We start from the raw sequence: 19,796 nt of genomic DNA, 5'->3' as shown, positions 1-19,796 counted from the left end.
TCTCTGGGTGCTTTTAAGATGTTCTCTTTGTATTTACCTTAAGATTCTCTGGGCTACTTGGATTTTAAATTTACCAGATTTGGAAAGTCTTCAGCCACTATTTCTCCAAAAAAACATTCTGCCCCTTTCTCTGTCTCTTTTCCTTCCTGGGACTCCCATTAGGCACATTTTGGAATGTTTTATTAACCCACAGATCTCTACAGCTCTGTTTATTTTTCTTGAATCATTTCTCCCCTTTTTCAGATTGAATAATTTCAATTGCTATGTATCTAAGTTCACTTATTCTTTCTTTTGCCATCTCCAATCTATTGAACTCATCTAGTAAATATTTTATTTCAGTTATACTTTTCAGCCACATTTTTTCCATTTGGTTTCATTGTTTTATTTTTCACTTCAGTGCTGGATTTCCTATCTATTCCTTCCTTAACACATTTTCCTTAAATCCATTTACGTATTTGTATATGTGCTGCTGAAGCAAGCACTCATTTACATATTTGTAATAGCTGCTTTGAAGTCTTCATCTGTATCTAAACTCATTCTGAGTCAGTTTGTGGTTTATCTTCTTTTCCCTGAATATCAGTTACATGTTCCTGTTTCTTTTCATGTCTTGTCATTTTTGGTAGAAAAGTGGACATTGAAGACAATAAGCTATAACAACTTTGGATTCTGTGATGTTCTTATCAGAATTTGCTGTTGTTTTTGTTGTTGGTGGTCTAAAAGGCAATTAACTGCCCTGCCACAAATTGCAAATGGTCTTAGCTATGATTTCAGTAGCAGCTGATATCTCAGCTCAGTTCTTTTAGCTTCCACTGCCTTCCCCCACCCGCCACACACACACACAAGGCCTTCTGAGGATCTCCCCCGCACTTGTGTTGCCCAAGGATTTGGAAAGAGTTTATGTATAACCCTTAGATCACAATTTTTGCAGTTCCCTTTCTCCTGGGGTTTTCCTCTTAAATTCCTAAATTTTCTGTCAACATCAGGTTCTATCCTCTGACACATCAAGCCAGTGATGCTTCAGATTTGTGCTACCTGAGCTTGGCTGTATGATATTCCATTTTGTGGCTATATTCATACACATAGCTGATGAATTCTTTAGTTATTTCCAATCTTCTGCTAGCACAAATAGTGATGAAAAATGTCTTTGAACACATTTCATTTCACGTATATGTGAGTATAATGTAGGATAAATTCCCAAGAGTGAAATTGCTGGGTAAAGCATTTATGCATTGGATGTTTTTATTCATTTTTAGTTTTTAAAATATAGGGTAGAATATGCCAAAATAAGTGTTGCTATTAACATTGTAAAACACTGTTTTCTGATTTCTTTATTCAAGTTCAGTGATCGGGTTTACTGGTTGATTGATATTCCCAGAGAAAATATTACAAAAAATACAGGTAAGAGTGATCTGAATTAATTATTTTACTCATGGGTCTGGATTGCCAAATTTATCAAATAAAAACCATTTATTATGTTAAAAATTATGTTATCTCATGCTAACGTCTCCTGTGGTATTGGGACATACATACTTACTAAAAACTATTTAGTAATTCATCTGAAATTCAAATTTAACTGGGATTCCTGTATGTTATCTGGCACTTATAGATACATGGTTCTGACATACTTAGCATTTATATTATTCTTTATTTAAAGTAAACATTTTCTAGAACTTGAAATTTACAGTATTGAAAAATTCAGGTACCAATTTAATTTTAATGAAATGGAATCATTAATTTTAAAATGTAATATGTAATGTATTATTTTACCATTGGGTCTATTATTAAGTGCTATGTGGCAGCCTAGTTTATATGCTACTGTAAATACCCAGAAGGAAAGAGGAGGAAAATCAAATTCCAGAAGTTGTGAGTATTGAGCTAGTGGACTGAGCTAGTAGATCTTCAGACATGAGATACAGACCCACAGTTTGAAAATGATAAAGGGTGTATTATTCTAATACAGTAGGTGCAAGAAACAGAAACCATGTTGACCTCACTTAAGGGAAAAGACTAAATTTCTTTTTGTCGTGGAACCCAAAGACAAAAATGAGGCCAGATTATATGAAGGAATTAGAAGCAAGAAATGGAAAACCATCAAGAACCCAGGGAACGGACTTCCCTGGTGGTCCAGTCGTTAAGACTCCAACTTCGATGAAGGGGCTGTGGGTTTGATCCTGGTGGGGGAGCTAAGCTCCCACATGCCTGGGGCCAAAAAACCAAAACGTAAAACAGAAGCTATATTGTAACAAATTCAATAAAGACTTTAAAAATGGTCCACTTAAAAAAAATCTTTAAAAAAAAAAACCCAGGGAATATTCTCACTGTTTCTCTTATCTATATTTTCTGTACCTCTATATTTATTTTTCTTTTCTTTTACAGGTTGGTTTTCTAAAGCTGCCTCACAGCTATCAAATTTTTATATATATTTCCTAGGAGCCAGCCCAATTCCAAATCCCCAGGAGAGTATCTTCAATTAGCCTAGAACTGATCCAGCACCCACTTGTGTGCCAGTCAGATGTAGCATGTGATGAGGAATTGGGATGGTGGGATGGGGGAATCATACAGGCCAACCCTTCTAAGTATGTTAAAGGACGAACCGAATTGTGTGTCCTACAGAGTAAAAGTCAGGGGGAAAGTGAGAGTAAGGCAGAAAGGATAGAAAATACATAAGGACGCATCAAAGATAAAAGACTGCATAAGAACCCCCAGTGTTATAACAGCTAACATGGATTATATCACTATTTTTATCCTTTTATTCATCTCAAGTGTTTCAAATTAATCTATCGGAACTTTTTGTGATTTTTTTTTTAAAGGAATTCATCCTGAAAATTGTACTCTTTAAAAAAAAAGAAAAAAAAAGGGAGTACAGTCTAATGATGGATTGTTCTAGCTGCTTGGCCTAATATTGACATTAGTTTGACAATTGAAGAAGTGAAGATCACTTGTTATTTTCACTTCTATTTACAAACTTTAATTTCAGAAATGCATTGATTCTAAGGTCAGCCAGGCAGGAACAAAGGTAATATGAAAACAGTTTCCCCCTTTTATGGAAAGAGACCACATGATCTCTGCCTATCTTGACACAACTTCTGGATTGAGTAAAAAGAAATATATTTGAACTCACAATGTAATAGAAGAGGATGGTCTAATATTACTAATATGCTAGAAATCAGGAAAGAAAGTGTTCAGAGAGAGGGAAACCATATTTGCTCCTTCACTTTTCCCTCTTTAATCATATCTTATTTGCTGCCGTGCCGTGAATTTGAGTATTATGTATCTATAAAATCTTGGGAAGGGTAGTTTACATAACGTCAACAATCAAAGGTAGCAAAATATTCATCACAGTAGTAGAACTTGCAGGTAACATTTTCTGAATTCTTAATATATTTTCAGTACGACTCTAAACACTTTACCTGTATTAATTCATTTATCACTCACTATGTGTTAGTTACTATTATATTATTAGCTCCATTTTCAAATGATTTAACTAAGGCCTATGGAGCCATATGGAGATTTGGTGATAGCTAGAAAGTGGTGAAGGCAGTTTGAAGTCTGAACTATGCAAAACTGTTGAAAGTAAAAAGAGTTCCTCCTTAATTTATGCTTCACAACTTGTTCTTTTTTTCACTTTAAAATAAGGTAAACTTTACATTCAGTAAAATATACCCCTTTTAGTGCCTAGCTCTATAAGTTTTCACAAATGTATACAATTGTGTAATCACGAATCAGATTTAGAACAGTCCTATCGTCCAATAAAATTACCCCACCTGTAGTCAACTCTCCTTCTCCTGGGCCCCAGCAACCACAGATCTGTTTTCTGTTCCTCTTGTTTTGTTTATTCCAGACCCATATAAATGGTATCATCAAATATGCTGTCTTTTGAGTCGGGCTGCTTTCACTTAGCATAATTCATTTGAGATTCATCTGTGTTGTAGTTTCTTCTGTTTTCTTACTGGTTAGTATTCCACTGTATGGATGTACCATAGTTTATTTTCTTGCAAGGCATTTGGATTTTTTCAGTTTTTGGCAATTTTAATAAAGCTGCAGTAGACATTCTCATACAGATTCTTGTGTGAACACAAATTTTTGTTGCATTTGGCTAATATCAGATGGTAGGATTACTATGTTATGTAGTAAGTATAAGTTTAACTTTATAAGAAATTATCAAACTATTTTCCAAAGTAGCTGTATCATTTTGCATTCTCACCACCAGGTTATCTGGATCTATGCCAGCACTTAGTATATATAAGTGTGTGTGTATATTTGTATACATATACACTTATATGTATATTTGTACAATATGTGTATTTACTTATATATAAATATATTTTAATATATATAAATATGTATTTAATTTTAGCCATTCTAATAGGTGTATAGTGACATTTAATTATGGTTTTAATTTGCGTTTTCCTAAATGTCACTATATATCTATCAGAATGGCTAAAATCCCTGATGACACTGAATATCTTTTTTTGTGACTGTTTGCCATTTGGTGAATTATCTATTCAAACATTTTGCAAATTCATTAAATGTTCTGGATACAACTCCAATCATTTATAGATCAGATATATGATCTATAAATATTTTCTCCCAGTCTATGGCTTGTATTTTTAATCTCTGAAGAATGTCCTTTGTTCATGGAAGCAACCTAAATGCCCATCAACAGATGAATGGATAAAGAAGATGTGGCACATATATACAATGGAATATTACTCAGCCATAAAAAAGAATGAAATTGAGTTGTTTGTAGTGAGGTGGATAGACCTAGAGTCTGTCATACAGAGTGAAGTAAGCCAGAAAGAGAAAAACAAATACTGTATGCTAACATGTATACACGGAATCTAAAAAAATGGTACTGATGAACCCAGTGTTAGAGGAAGAAAAAAGAAACAGATGTAGAGAACAGACTTGAGGACATGGGGATGGGAGGAAGGAGAAGCTGGGACAAAGTGAGAGAGTAGCATTGACATTTATACACTACCAAATGTAAAATAGATAGCTCATGGGAAGCAACTGCATAGCACAGGGAGATCAACTGATAACTGGCAGTGACCTAGAGGAGTGGGACAGGAAGGGTGGGAGGGAGGCTCAAGAGGGAGGGGATATGGGGATACATGTATCAATAGAGCTGACTCACTTTGTTGTATAGCGGAAACTGGCACAACAGTGTAAAGCTATTATACTCCGATAAAGATCAAAAGGAAAAAGAAAAGAATCCTTTGTAGGTGAGAGAGTTTAATTTTGATGAAGTCTAACATATCAGTGTTTTTTTCATGGATTGTACTTTTGGCATCATACCTAAGAAATCTTTGTCTAACCCACAAAAAGTTCTCCTATATTTACTTCTAGAAGTTTATGGTTCTAGGTTTTGTATTTAGGCCTATGACTGAATTTAAGTTAATTTTTGTACATTATATGGACTGAGGTTAATTTGGGGGAAATATGGGTATCCAGTTATTCCAGCACCTTTGTTGTAAAAGCTATTTTGTCTCCATGGAGTTGCTATTTCTGGGCTCTCTGTCCTTTACCAATACCACATTTGATTACTTCAGCTTTACAAATAATAAGCGTGTAATAAGTAATATTAACCCTTCAACTTTGATCTTCTTTTTCTTTCATTCTTTTAGTTCTTTTATCTCTCCATATAAGTTTTACAATCAACCTGTTTAGGTCTGAAAAAAAATTCTGCTGGGATTTTTTTAAAAATTAGGATTGCATTGAATCTATACATTAGTTTAGGGAGAACTGACATGTTTACAATATTGAATCTTCCAATCCATGGACACAGTATCTCTCTCCATTTATTTACATCTCTTCTGGTTTATTTCATTAGGGTTTGGTGGTTTTCAGCATAGAGATCTTGCGTATACTTTAAAAAAAATTATATCTAATTATTTCATGGGTTTGGTGTTACTTTATAAATGGTTATTTTTAATATTTTAACTTCCCACTGCTCATTAATAATATGTAAATATATGATTGATTTTTGTAGATTGACCTTATATCTTGCAGCTTTGTTGAATTCACGTATTGGTTCTAGTAGCCTTTTGTATATTCTTTGGGATTTTCTACATGGATAATCGTCCATCTAGAAATAGAGATACTTTTATTTCTTTCATTCTAATATGATTCATTTCATTTATTTATATATGCATTTACTTACGTACTTACTTGTTTATTTTTGCCTTACTGTACTGGTGGGACCTCTACTACAATGTTGAATTGGAATGGTGAGAGAGGACATCTTTGCCTTGTTTTGAACTTTAGGGGGAGAATCTTTAGCCTTTCCTCATTAGATATGATGTTATCTGTAGGTATTTTGTAGATGCTCTTTATCAGGTTAAGGAAGTTTCCATCTATTCCTAGTGTGCTGAGTTCATGAATTTGTGTTGAATTGTGTTAAATGCTCTTTCTGCATCTATTGAGATGATTATAAGGATTTTCTTCTTTCATTCCTTGATACAGAGAATACCATTGATTCATTTCTGAATTCTGAATCAGCCTTGCAATCCTAGGGTGAACAACACTTAGTCATGCTGCTTTATCCTTTTTGTGTATTGCTGGACTCATTTGGCTAGTGGGTTCTTGGGGTTATCAGTCTGGAGTGTTATTTTGTTGTAATATCTTTATCTCATTTTGGTATTTGATAATGCTGTTTGCAAATGAGTTGCTCAGCTGTAGCTGATGAACACTGAGGGCGGTGCTCGGCTTTAAGTCGACAACGAAGGACGCACAGGGCTTTGGGGAGGAGTTGCGGGAGACCAGCAGAGGTGATATCAGCCTTGAGTTCTTACTGAACTTAAGAAATTTAGAATCTTCATGGCCGTGAGGAACCTTTCCTGAGTCCCACAGGATCCTGCTGTTGGCTCTTGAACCCCAGATATAGAACCTGGAACATACCCGCGCAGACACCAACTCTGCATTCCCCTGTTCCTGACAACTTCAAAAGTGTTTTTGACCGGAAAGCAAGCAGGTGACCTTATCAGAAAACCCAAGCTCATAGTGGGTGGGAAAATGTTCTCCAAGATGCACATGGTTTTCCAGCTACGTCACTGTTTTCCTTTCAAAGGTATTTTCACAGTGATTTCTGAATTGAAATGCTGTCTACTAAGGAGTTTCAGGAGGGCTTATATAAGGGGCTGATAACATTGCATTTCCCGTAGACAAAAGAACTTACCTAGATTGTTTTTATCGTATTGGAATCCATCCTCTAACGAGCTTTTAGTAGAAAGCTGTTTCTATTTCTTGATTTTATTTGTAATAATCATCTCTTGGTCTGAATTATACAGATTTTTTTAAATTGTTTTTATCCAGGAATCTGAGCAGAAAGTTTGGCTTCTAAGTTTCATGGTAGCCTCTTTATTGGGCAGTGATTATGAGTAAGGAACAAGTTCATTGTTACTGGGTCTGACAGCAGTGCTGGGACCAGGAGGGAGCCTTTTGTCTACATTCCTCCCAGGTGGGATCTGTCTCTGCTTGCTAGATGGGGTCGTCTCCAGAACTTTAACAGTGAACTGTTACTGATACCCACAGGAGACAGTTGACAGATGCAGATAGGGGTGTTATGAGAAATTTTGCCTTGCCTTGAAGCCCTCTGTTAAATAAAGGAACTTTGGGGGCCATTAATTGTACAATTGCTAGAATGAAAGTGATTTATATGGTGATATTGGGACTGAGTTCTGAAAGCGTGGGTTTCTGGGTCTGCTTTTCAGGTGGGTGAATTTAAGGTAGAAAAACAATGAGCCTCATTCTAGGAAATACAGCGTTTTTGGATAGAAGCTTCTTTGAAAGATACTCCTGGTTTAATTGCCAAAATGAAATGCAGGTGGGCACTGCCCAAAATCTCACAGGTGTTTGATTTACTTGTGTGGTGGTTATTGAAATACTGACTGGTAGGTAAACCTGGTCGGAGGTTTACCTACTAAACCAAAGTAAAGCAAGGTTTACTTACTAAACCAGAGTAAGTATGCAGGCTTTTAGATCTAAATTGCATTGAAAATAAAGCTCATTTCTAAAACGGGAAATATATAAATGAATATGAGTTGGGCAGAGTTCTCTCCTATATTATGGAAGATTTTTTGTAGAATTGGTATCATTTTTTTTCACTAAATGTTTGACGGGATTCACCAGTGAAAACTTCTGGACGTGCAGTTTTCTTTGTGGGAAGGGTTTTAACTACAAATTCAGTTTTCTTAATAGATATGGGAATATTCAAGTTTTCTGTTTTTTCCCAAGTGAGCTTTGGCAGTTTGTATTTTTCAAGGAACTTGTCCATTTCATCTAAATTGTTAAATTTGTAACAAGAGTTTTTGTGATACTTTTGTTAACCTTAAAGGGTCTATAGTGATGTGCCCTATATCATCTTTAATATGAGTTATTTGCATCTTTATTTCCTTCTTGATTAGTAAGGATCAATTTTATTGATCCTTTCAAAGAAGCACCTTTAGATTTCATTGATTGTGAATATTGTTTTTCTGTTCTTCATTTCATTGGTTTCACTCTTTATTTCATCCTTCTACTTCCTTTGAGTTTCATTTGTTCCTTTTTTTCTAGTTTCTTAAGTTGGGAACCTTTAGATCAGTGGGTAGCAAACTCCAGTTTGCAGGCCAAATTTGGTCTGCCTGTTTTTGTAAATAAGTTTTATTGGAACACAGCCGTGCTGTGCTCATTTATGTTTTCTGTAGCTGCTTGTGTGCTACCATGGAAGTGTTAAAGTGTTGAGACAGAGACCATATGGCCCACAAAGCCCCAAATATTTACTATTTGACATATTATAAGGCTGTTACTTTTAATCCCTGCCTCAGATAATTGATTTGAGATTTTTCTTTTTTAATGTAAATATTTTACTACTATATATTTCTCTTTAGCACTGCTTTATCTGCATCTCATAAATTTTTATGTGTTTTCATTTTCTTTCAATTCAAAATATTTTCTAATTCCTCATGCCACTTTCTCTTTGACCTGTGGTTATTTAGAACTGTGTTATTGAATGTCCATATATCTGGGGATTTTCCAGATATCTTTCTGTTACTGATTTTTCTAGATTAATTCTGTTATGTTCTGAGAACATATTTTGTACGATCATTTGTTAAGGTGGTCTTTATGGCCTGTTTGGTGAATATTTCCTGTGCACTTGAAAAAAATACTTACTTTGCTATTCTTCGGTGGAGTGCTCTATAAATGTTAATTGTTGATTTGTTTATTAGCTCTTTTTGTTTTTTTTGGTCAAGCCACACGGTTTGTGGGATCTCAGTTCCCCAACCAGGGATCGAACAAGGGCCACTGCAGTGAAAGCCTGGAATGCTAACCACTAGGCCACCAGGGAACTCCCCAGTTTTATCAGCTTTTGATTTGTGTACTTTGAAGCTCTGTTAGGCTTGTGCACATTTAGGGCTGTCATATCTTTTCATTGAATTGATCCTTTTATCATATGTACTGTTCCTCTTTATTCTTGATATGTCTTGATCTGAAGTCTCCTTTGTCAGGTAGCCACTACCCCTTTCTTTTGATTAGTATTTGCATAACATGTATTTTTTTCATTCTTTTACCTTTTTTCCCCATGACAACTTTTCGAACACATTAATCAACAGTATAGAAGTACGCAAGTGAATTTTAAAGTAAAATCAGTGCATCAACGAGTAAGATCTAACACAAAAGTACAGATGCCTCACAATGAGAATATAATGAGGTGGAGGAAGGCATAAAGCTAAACCAGAGAGTGGAGGAGAGATGCATATAAGGAAGGAAGGACTTTGGCATACTGAATTACCAAGATAGACTCAACTGATGTCTTTAACTTCCAGATACCTAGGGCCCTAATTGGTGGTCTGGGACAAACATGATACTTGATCACAAAGAGCAACAGGAGGTATCTGCTGTGTCTGGAATAGGAAGAAGTTTAGAGTTCTGTAGAGATTGTGGAAACTCAACTCTATAATAATGAGGTGGAGGGTATGAGGCTACAAGAACTGTAGGGAGGCTGTGCTCTTCTGTGTCAGGCACTAACCCCACTGCAGCAAGGTAAGATGAAAAATTACTTGTTACTTGTTTAATGGAAGAACAGGAGTAGTTATTGGAAGGACTCCATGGAAAATGTCCAGCTGATATAAAGAAAATAAACATTTAGTCACTGGAATAACTAAGGTGCTATTTTTCAGAATGGGTACCATCACCTTAGTCACTGATCTAATGGTTGTGTTTTCTTTTTTTTTATATATAAATTTATTTATTTAATTTATTTATTGGCTGCGTTGGGTCTTCACGGGCTTTCTCTAGTTGCTGCAAGCAGGGGCTATTCTTCATTGTGGTGTGCAGGCTCCTCATTGTGGTGGCTTCTTTTGTTGTGGAGCATGGGCTCTAGGCATGTGGGCTTCAATAGTTGTGGCACATAGGCTCAATAGTTGTGGCTCACGGGCTCTAGAGCACAGGCTCAATATTTGTGGCACACGGGCTTAGTTGCTCTGTGGCATGTGGGATCTTCCTGGAGCAGGGCTCGAGCCCATGTCCCCTGCATTGGCAGGCAGATTCTTAACCACTGCACCACCTAGGAAGTCCTGGCTGTGTCTTCTTAACCCAAAGCAACAAAGGTTTTAACAGCCATATAGCCCTCTTTTCTGTAATTCTTGGTGCAGTTCTATTGTTGTCCTCACTGAGTTGTTAAATAGCAGGTAAAACAGATATAAGGGCACATAAACTATCTGAATAGGTTTGTCTGGAGTTTGGGCATTGAGCTCTTCAACTTCCAGCTCTGGATCTACCAGCTAACACTGTTCATGTGGTCTCTTGGCTGCTTCATGTACATCTTTCACTGTATGAGCCACATTACAGGTGGGATTAATATTTCCTCTGTGTTTAGGATGAGCAGGGTTAGTATCACCACCAAACAGAAGTGTGTGCGGTTAATATGGATGTGGAAAGAGATGCAGTTGGTATAAACCAATCCAGAAAATATTGGCTATTACTGCTAATGAAACCCCATGCTTTCCCTTATATTCAATCACTCCATGTTCCACATTATAGGAACCACATTGTTGTTTCTATTTCTGATTTTTACCAAAATTTGTAGAAAGTTATCCATAACCTGTGGATTCTCAGGGCTCATTTTCATATTTCAGAAGTTCAAGAAAGCTATACATATACCAACTTTGAACCAGTCACACTGAAGGCAAATTCAGTTATCTATCAGAAGATTGACTTCTCTCATTGTGTTGGTCAGTTTTGCAGGAAGCTCCTTTTGTAGAAACATATGTAATGTTTTCTCACACCATTATCTTTCTCCAAATCCAGCAATTGCTTGATAAAGAGCAGTGACAGCAAGAAGTGTAAATAGCACTTGATCTACACGTTTACCAGCTGTTTAAACAGCCACTAGAAGAGTGATGTCCTCGCCAGGGTGGTGCACAGATCCACCTAGAGGCCTGGGTGGACATGAGGGCTTGTGCAGCTGAGCTGTTTGGGTCAGGCATGTTCTTCATGATAACGTACCCTGGTTTCAGCCTCAACTCATGGTTATAACTGCTACAGCAGCTCCCCAGGCCCACCCACTCTTTACCTTTTAACTCAGTTATGCTTTTATATTTAAAGTGGGTTTATCAGAGTTAGCATATTGTTCAGTCATGATTTTTACACCTAATCTGGAAACCTGCCATTTAATTAATATTTTTAGGCCATTTACATTTTTAAAAATAGATTTATTTATTTATTTTATTTTTATTTATTGGCTGCATTGGGTCTTTGTTGCTGTGCACAGGCTTTCTCTAGTTGTGGCTCACGGGCCCTAGAGCACAGGCTCAGTAGTTGTGGCACACGGGCTTCATTGCTCCGTGGCATGTGGGATCTTCCCAGACCAGGGATCGAACACATGTTCCCTGAATTAGCAGGCAGATTCTTAAGCACTGTACTACCAGGGAAGCCCTAGGCTGTTCACATTTAACATAATTTTTAGTATGGTTGTGTTGAAATCTACCATTAAGTTTTTTTTTCTATTTCTTCCATCCCTTCTGTTTTGCTTTCCTTTTTCTGTCTTCATTCATATTAATTATTTTTTATGATTCTGTTTTCTCTCAACTACTGGTTTATTATTCTTTAAAATTTTTTTGGTGTTGGCCCTAGGGTTTATACTATATATTATTTATTTGTTTATTTATTTATTTATGACCACGCCACACAGTGTGTGGAATCTTAGTTCCCTGACCAGGGGTTGAACCTGGGCTCTCAGCAGTGAAAGCACAGAGTCCTAAATGCTGGACCACCAGGGTATTACCAAAATACTAAATATTTTAATTAATCATGGTCGACTTTTAAAAAATATTATACCACTTTACCTGAAGTGTCACAATTTGCTTCTTAACAAGCTGTAACAGCTCTCAGAGAAAAATTATAATCTAAAATATTATTATCTGGGTTCATTGATATGTTGGTAAGATCACTTCATGTTTCTTTTTCCTTTTTTTATCATCAAAATGTTTATAGGAAAAACATGTGAAAACATAAATGCAATCGAAGTGATTGGGAAATAAAAGGTAACTGTTATCGGTAATGTTCATACAGTCTTAAATTTCACCAACATGACATACAAAAAGTAGCTGATTGCCTTTTGTTTTCAAACAGATATTGCAGCTGTAGAAGAATGGTTAGTAAGGATCACTTTACAACATGGATTAAATATTTATACTACTGAAGGAACACTATTGGATAGTGTTCGAGGTAAATGCCAGTAGATAAAAGTGAAGTGAAAATTTGTAATATTCTTTTAACAAAACTTGTAACCTACGATGTGCCAGACTCTGTGCTAAGTGCTAGAGATAGATAAATAAGAGAGGATTATGACTCTTGAAGGGCTCACAGTCTGATGAGGCAAAGAATTAAATACACATGGGTAATTGTTAACAGAGGTCTGCAAAGAGTGCTATGGAAATATGAAAATAAATGTCTTCTATAGCCATATCGGAAGGATGACAAGAATGGAATAAAGGAAATTGGTTGGCCGCTGTTGCCACAGTCCATGCAGGAGATGGTCTGGAGTACTTGGGTCGTGGGATGAGCAGTGGAGATGGTGAGAAGTCTGAGTCTTCAGGATGCAATTTGGAAGTAGAGCAGATATGACCTCCCGGTGGACTGGGAGTGAAAGAAACATATTAAGGATGAATTCTAGATTTCTTACTTGAGCAATCAAGTGGCTGATTTATCATTTACTGAGATGCTGCCGTGAGGAGAACACGTTGGGAAGTGGCAATAGAGCGTTAAGGTTAGAGTTACAGTTGGGAATCTTTATTTATTACTAAACTCAGAAGAGATGTTGAAAAATATTATCCCTACTTCCTAATCTCTGATCTACTGTTCAGACCACTCCACTAAAATTGCTCTTAGTCACAATCACCGGTCACCTTCACATTGGTCACTTTTCCGTCTCCTTTTTAGCGTCTCAGCAATCAAGACTTTTTAATCACTCCCTCATCCTTAAAATGTTTAAAATAGAGCACGTAAGTAAAGAGGCATTTTCGATTCAGTGCAGTCATGTCCCAGACGCAAGCTCAAATCTCCTTGACCCTTAAGATCTGGTCATTAATTGTACACGCATGCTATACCCTGGGAAGTTAATTGCCTTACCCCAGATTTCTTTGAATTTCAGAGTGAATTAGTTTGGTTATAAATTGTGTCTCTATCCCTGTGCTACACTGTGTCAACGCAGATGGAAACTTAGCTCCTTTTCTTGCTTTGCACAAAGTGAAGTATACATCACATAAAGTCTTTGGTTTTGTAGCACATTTTTGAAAATGTGATGAGGAGATGGAGGAGATTCATGTTGCAGAGATGTAAACAGCTGCGGAGTGACTGTATCTCTATTCTTAAAAGTCCTTTGACTATTTTTAAAATTCAGACAGCAGTACTCTGTCAAACTGTCCTGGCTTACTTTTTGTATTCTCTTTTCTCATTTTTTTTTCAGAAAAAAAAAAAAAAAATCCTCCCACTTCTCATGTTTTAAAATTTGACTTTATCCAGCTCCAAGCCTTTGTATATCTTAGATTGCTGGGTTGAAGGGTTGGAGATGTCCTACCTCTGATTGGTTTTTCCTGTTGTCTCTCCCCAACTCCTTTGTATCTTCCAGAAATCCCTCTAAGTGTCTTGGCCACTGATGACAACTTTCCCTGTTCTCTGTTGCTTTTCCAGATTTATTCTTATTTATATATATATATCTCCTGCTGTCTCTATGGAATTGGGGAAAGTAAACAGAAAGTAAATGTGTGGCCTCTCAAAGCATAAGTTATTCTCTAAGCTATAAATATATCTGTGATCCAGCAACTCCATTTCTAGGGATAGATCCTGTAGCCAATTGTATTTTCCAAAGATGTTCAAAGCAGTGTCTCCCACCTCACATGCTCTTCTGCAGTATGACCTTACCAGGCCCCCTTTAAGGAAATTAGACTTCATTCCTCCTATGCTGGAAAATGAGAATCGACCTATTTTTTAACTGAAAAAAAGTGAGGTAATACACCCATTTTTTAAAACAATGGAATTGTTCCTTTACATAGTTCCTTTAAAACCCTTAAAAGAAAGCAGTAATGAATTATTAAAGAAATGCAAATCAAAACTACAATGAGGTACCACCTCATGCAAGTCAGAAAATCTACAGAAAGGCTAGAGATAACAAATGCTGGAGAGGGTGTGGACAAAAGGGAACCCTCCTACACTGTTGGTGGGAATGTAAGTTGGTGCAGCCACTGTAGAAAACAGTATGGAGGTTCCTCAGGAAACTAAAAATAGAATTACCATGTGATCCAGCAATCCCATTCCTGGGCATATATCCAGACAAAACTATAGTTCAAAATGATACAGGCACCCCTGTGTTCATAGCAGCACTATTCACAATAACCAAGATGTGGAAACAATCTAAATGTCTATTGGCAGATGAATGGATAAAGAAGATGTGGTATATATATGCAATGGACTATTACTCAGCCATAAAAGGATGAAATAATGCCATTTGCAGCAACATGGATGTAACTAGATATTATCGTACTAAGTGAAGTAAGTCCTGCAGAAAGACAAATACCATATGATATCACTCATATGTGGAATCTAAAGTATGACACAAATGAACCTATCTATGAAACAGAAACAGAATCACGGACATAGAGAATAGACTGGTGGTTGCTAAGGGGGCAGAGAGAGGGATGGATTGGGATTAGCAGATGCAAACTGGTATACCTAGAATGGATAAACTACAAGTTCCTACTGTGTAGCACAGAGAACTATATTCAATATCCTGTGATAGGGACTTCTCTGGTGGTGCAGTGGTTAAGAATCCACCTGCCAATGCAGGGGACATGGGTTCGAGCCCTGGTCCGGGAAGATCACACATGCCATGGAGCAACTAAGCCCGTGAGCCACAACTACTGAGCCTGTGCTCTAGAACCCATGAGTCACAACTACTGAGCCCATGTGCTACAACTACTGAAGCCCACATGCCTAGAGCCTGCGCTCCACAACAAGAGAAGCCACCACAATGAGAAGCCCACACACCACAATGAAGAGTAGCCTCCACTCACCTTACCGCAACTAGAGAGAGCCTGCATGCAGCAATGAAGACCCAATGCAGCCAATTAATTGACTGATTGGTTAAAAAAAAAAACCAAAATCACTGGAAGTAGTTTCACTAAGATCAGCAACAAGGCAAGAATAGCTGCTATCTATAGCACTATTCCACATTGTATTAGAGGTATTAGCCAATGCAGTGAAACAAAATAAATCAATTTAAAAAAATCCTATGATAAATTATAATCGAAAAGAATATGACAAAGAATGTATGTCTATGTATAACTTAGTCATATTGCTGTCCATCAGTAATTAACACAACATTGTAAATCAAGTACAATTTTTTAAAATTTTGAAAAAGACAAAAAAAAAAAAAAAAAGAAAGCAGTAATGTTCTATTTTCAAGAGTGCTGCCACAACTTAAACACCAAAATTTGACTTCCACAGAACCTATTCTTCAGTGGAAACTTGGGACCATAATGACAAAAAACGACATCAGTAAATTATATCCACATGTGGTAGATCTCAAAACGACAAAGTGCCCCTGTGCCAATGATGTGGTGTTACTTGGCTTCATTATGAACACAACACTTGACGGTAAGTTTGAGGCTTTATTCAACGTTGGAGGTGGTGTTTTGTATTTTATTATAGTGATGTTTAACTGGCAGTACAAGTTAAACACATAGGCATAATGGAGTGAAAATGTTTCTTAAAAACACCTAAGAACTTACTCTTCATCACTTTCCCTTGTCTACTTGCTAGTGTGATAAACTTTTCTCCATGTGACTTTTTTTTTCCCAAAGCAATTTATTTATTTATTAATTTTTTTTGAGGTACACCAAGTTCAGTCATCTGCATTTATACACATGTTCCCGTATTCCCTCCCTCCCTTGACTCCCCCCCGCCACCCTCCCCGTCCCAGTCCTCTAAGGCATCATCCATCCTCGAGCTGAACTCCCTTTGTTACTCCATGTGACTTTTTGCCATGTTACTAGTGACTTTAGTGTCTCTCCAAATTTCCTTGATGCTCTGCCCTCCGTTAATATGTTCTTTCCTCCCAGAGATTATTCATTGTGTTTCTCATCCATCTTCTATTCCTGCCATATGTGAATAGGTAAAGTTGTTCTGAGGTATCACATTTCATTATGTGTGGGTTTTTCTATTACTGTTGTAATATTTAATAGCATCCTTACACATTTCCATTACTAATAAGATGATTAGTAATTCATATTCTAGTTTGTTTTTCTTAGGTCATTGATGACCTCCTAATGCCCAAAACTACTAAATATAAAGGAAAAAAAAAGAATTAAAAGATAAGAAACAAAATTTTATTACTCATAGATTATGTGTGTATCTGTATAAAAATCTTAGAGTCAACAGACAAACTATCGGAACAAATATGGGAGTGCTGTGGAATTGAGGAACATGTTAACAATATATAAAAACCTCTCCACCAGACACTAATTAAAGATTAAAATTTTTTAAATCCTATTCAAAAAGTAATAAAACCCAATAGGTACCTAGAAATAAAAAAAGACTTGCAAGGCCTGTTGTGTAGAACTTATAAAACTTTAATGAAGTCTATAAAAAAAGACTACAAAGTATTTTATGTTCATGAACAGGAACTTCTGGTATTGTAAAGATGTGAATTCTCTCCAGATTTATCAATCAGTTTGATGCAAGTCCAAGAAAAATTACAGCAGTGTTTGTGTGTGTGTGTGTGTGTGTGTAAATTGATAAGCCAATCCCAAAATTCATGTGGGAGACTAAAGCAACATGAATAACAAACATAATGTTAAAGAAGAATAAAAACCACAACAGGTTGCCCTACCATGACTTATTATAAAGTACTCGATTCCAGCAGTATGCGTTGGTACAGGAATAGACAGATAGCCTTGCCCCAAATTTATTTGAATTCCTAATGGCTTGCAGTCTTTTAGTTATCTCTAGCTTGGAGTGCCTGCTTGTGCTGAATTAGTTTAGTGTCTCTTTTTCCTCTCTCTCAACCAGATGGAAATCAGCTCCTTTTCTAGCTTTGTTCCATGGATGCCAGGCTAGGGCCCCCTCCTCCTGTCTTTCCAAACCTGCCTTACGTTTGTGAGTCACTGAGTCACAGGAAAGGAGCCAGTCTCTGCATCCTGCCACACCCCTGAGAGTCATAGGTGAGAAGGGACAGTCTCAACTCCTTGGGGTCTTACTCACCTGATCACTTCAACATCTCTGGAAAAGAAACAGTTTGGAAACCTGTTTTTAGATGAAACCACCTTTTCCCCCAGCTGGCCACTACTGTGCTGAAGCAGAAAATACATTCCCACACTATCAAGCCTAACTAGCAGTTTCTTTGTGAGGCCTTGGTTTGTCCACCTCCGCCCCGGGCTTCATCCCACATGGAGCTAATGGTGGGAACAGGTATCCAGGAGCCCCAGGTGTTACCCACCTTCCTTCTCTATGACACTCCTAACACATCCATTGTGCCTCTCACCCCTGTTTTGTCACCACCAGAAACCTAAGCCTCCAGGTCACTTATGGTTACTCTATCCCACATACTGTTCTGGATGCCCTTTAATCTCATCCAGATTTCTGTCCCTCTCCATCTACCCAAATCCATTCACTGGAATTTGTGGTCTGTCATCAGCAAATTCCCCTGTACTACTAATCTTTTCTCTGAATGGTCCCTTAACTTTCTTACTGTAAAGAGTAATCTGGCCACTCCCAGTTAACATTCTTTCCCCTGCAGCCCTCTTACATGTCACATGTCTGAGTCTCAAGGGGTCATTGTCCTTGTTCCTTAAGGGCTACTTCTTAACAGTTACTCCTGTCTTTTTCAAAAAGCCCAGTTCCTTTGAACTCAGACTTTACTCCCACTAACTATTCTTGGTTGCCAGCCTATGATGACCTTCCCATCACTCACATTCATTGAGGAGTTTAGCATCTGGACCCCTGCCTTCCTCTCCACCTTATTTTTGTCACTGTGTTTAGTGATTTCACCACCCATATGGACCCATGCTTTCAAGGCCTCCTCTCCTCCAATGGTCTTTCCTCCAGTCTTCCTTCTGTGGTCATTTTCTTGATCTTGTTGTCTGATGTTGTTACTGTCTCTGAAATCTCCACTGCAGTCATCTCACGCTTTGCCCACTACCTTCTGTTCTGTCAGTCTGCCCTGATACGCACACTCAGGTTTCTTTGATTTCATGGAGAATCCAATATGTTGTCTCCACCACTTTTTTCACTACTTAACATCATTACTTTTTCACTGTAATTTTCATAGTCTCTCTTTATAAATATTTCTGTAACTTCTTTGCCCTTCTCTTTCTTCCTTGCCTGCACAATACTCTCATTTAAAACCACCTCTACTTCACTGGAATAGTGGAATATTACTAGAAAAAATTTGCACACCAGTCTCACTTTAAAATTCCACCAAGTGGTCTCACTATAAACTCATGATCACAAGTCTCAAGTGAGCACTCAGCACTGCCCAGAAATCCTCTCTCTCTTCTCCGGTATGCCTATTTTCCCATTCTGCAAAATGACCTTGTTGCACCTCTTGCCACTCCTCAAACACTCTACCTCACCTCTTTTCCCTCTCCGCTCTCAGCTGTGCCTTTAATACTTAACGCAGAAGATCAAGAACTGATCATAAGTCACTCCATCATTGCTCCTGCATGCATCTGCCACCCTACTTGCCTTTGTACTTGCGTGCTTTGCCTTCTTGCCTGTTGCATTGTAAGAAGTGTCTCTGCTGCTACCAGAGGCCACCCATCACCCTTTGTGTCCTGCATCCTATTCTCTCCAGTCATCTGGAGAACCTTGTTCCTACATCTGTCCTGCAGTTCTCATCTTTCTCTCCTACATCATCATGCTTTCCCTCCTTACTGGATTAAACTCATTCGTATACAAACATACCCTAAGATCCCCTATCTTAGCCAAAAATCTTCATTTATCTCACTTTACCACCATCCCCCATCCCTCTGTTCTCCTTCAGAAAAAATGTATAGGAAGAATTTATTGTTGATGGTGCTACATTTTCCACCTCCTGTTTTATCTTCATTCCACTGCAGATGGGATTGTTCCCACCACTGTTCTGAAACAGTTCTTCCCAGGATCACCCATGGTCTTCATGTTGCCAATTCCAACAGCCAATTCTTTATCCTCATTCTACTTTCCCTCCCAGCAGAATCTGACACAGTTAACCACTTTGTTTCTCCTCAAAACACCTTTATTCTCTTGGCTTCTTGACACCACCTTCAGTTACATTTATCTTA

At 37.4% G+C, this 19,796-nt stretch overlaps 1 protein-coding gene and 1 pseudogene across 1 annotated transcript in view; one reads left to right on the top strand and one right to left on the bottom strand.

Moving 5' to 3' along the window:
• Positions 1-19,796, top strand: part of CATSPERB (cation channel sperm associated auxiliary subunit beta) — a 110,650-nt gene that overhangs the window by 9,590 nt on the left and 81,264 nt on the right. Inside the window, exons 4-6 of the mRNA XM_057733257.1 lie at positions 1,338-1,398; positions 12,610-12,705; positions 15,982-16,131. Coding sequence (XP_057589240.1) covers positions 1,338-1,398; positions 12,610-12,705; positions 15,982-16,131 — 307 coding nt within the window. The remainder of the gene's footprint in view (positions 1-1,337; positions 1,399-12,609; positions 12,706-15,981; positions 16,132-19,796) is intronic.
• On the bottom strand, positions 10,544-12,568 carry LOC130851126 (pyruvate dehydrogenase (acetyl-transferring) kinase isozyme 3, mitochondrial-like; annotated as a pseudogene).

The sequence above is a fragment of the Hippopotamus amphibius genome, chromosome 4, assembly GCF_030028045.1.
Source record: "Hippopotamus amphibius kiboko isolate mHipAmp2 chromosome 4, mHipAmp2.hap2, whole genome shotgun sequence".
Taxonomy (NCBI): domain Eukaryota; kingdom Metazoa; phylum Chordata; class Mammalia; order Artiodactyla; family Hippopotamidae; genus Hippopotamus; species Hippopotamus amphibius.
The sequence above is the reverse complement of the archived record's forward strand: the minus strand, read 5'-3'. Positions and strand labels throughout refer to the sequence as shown.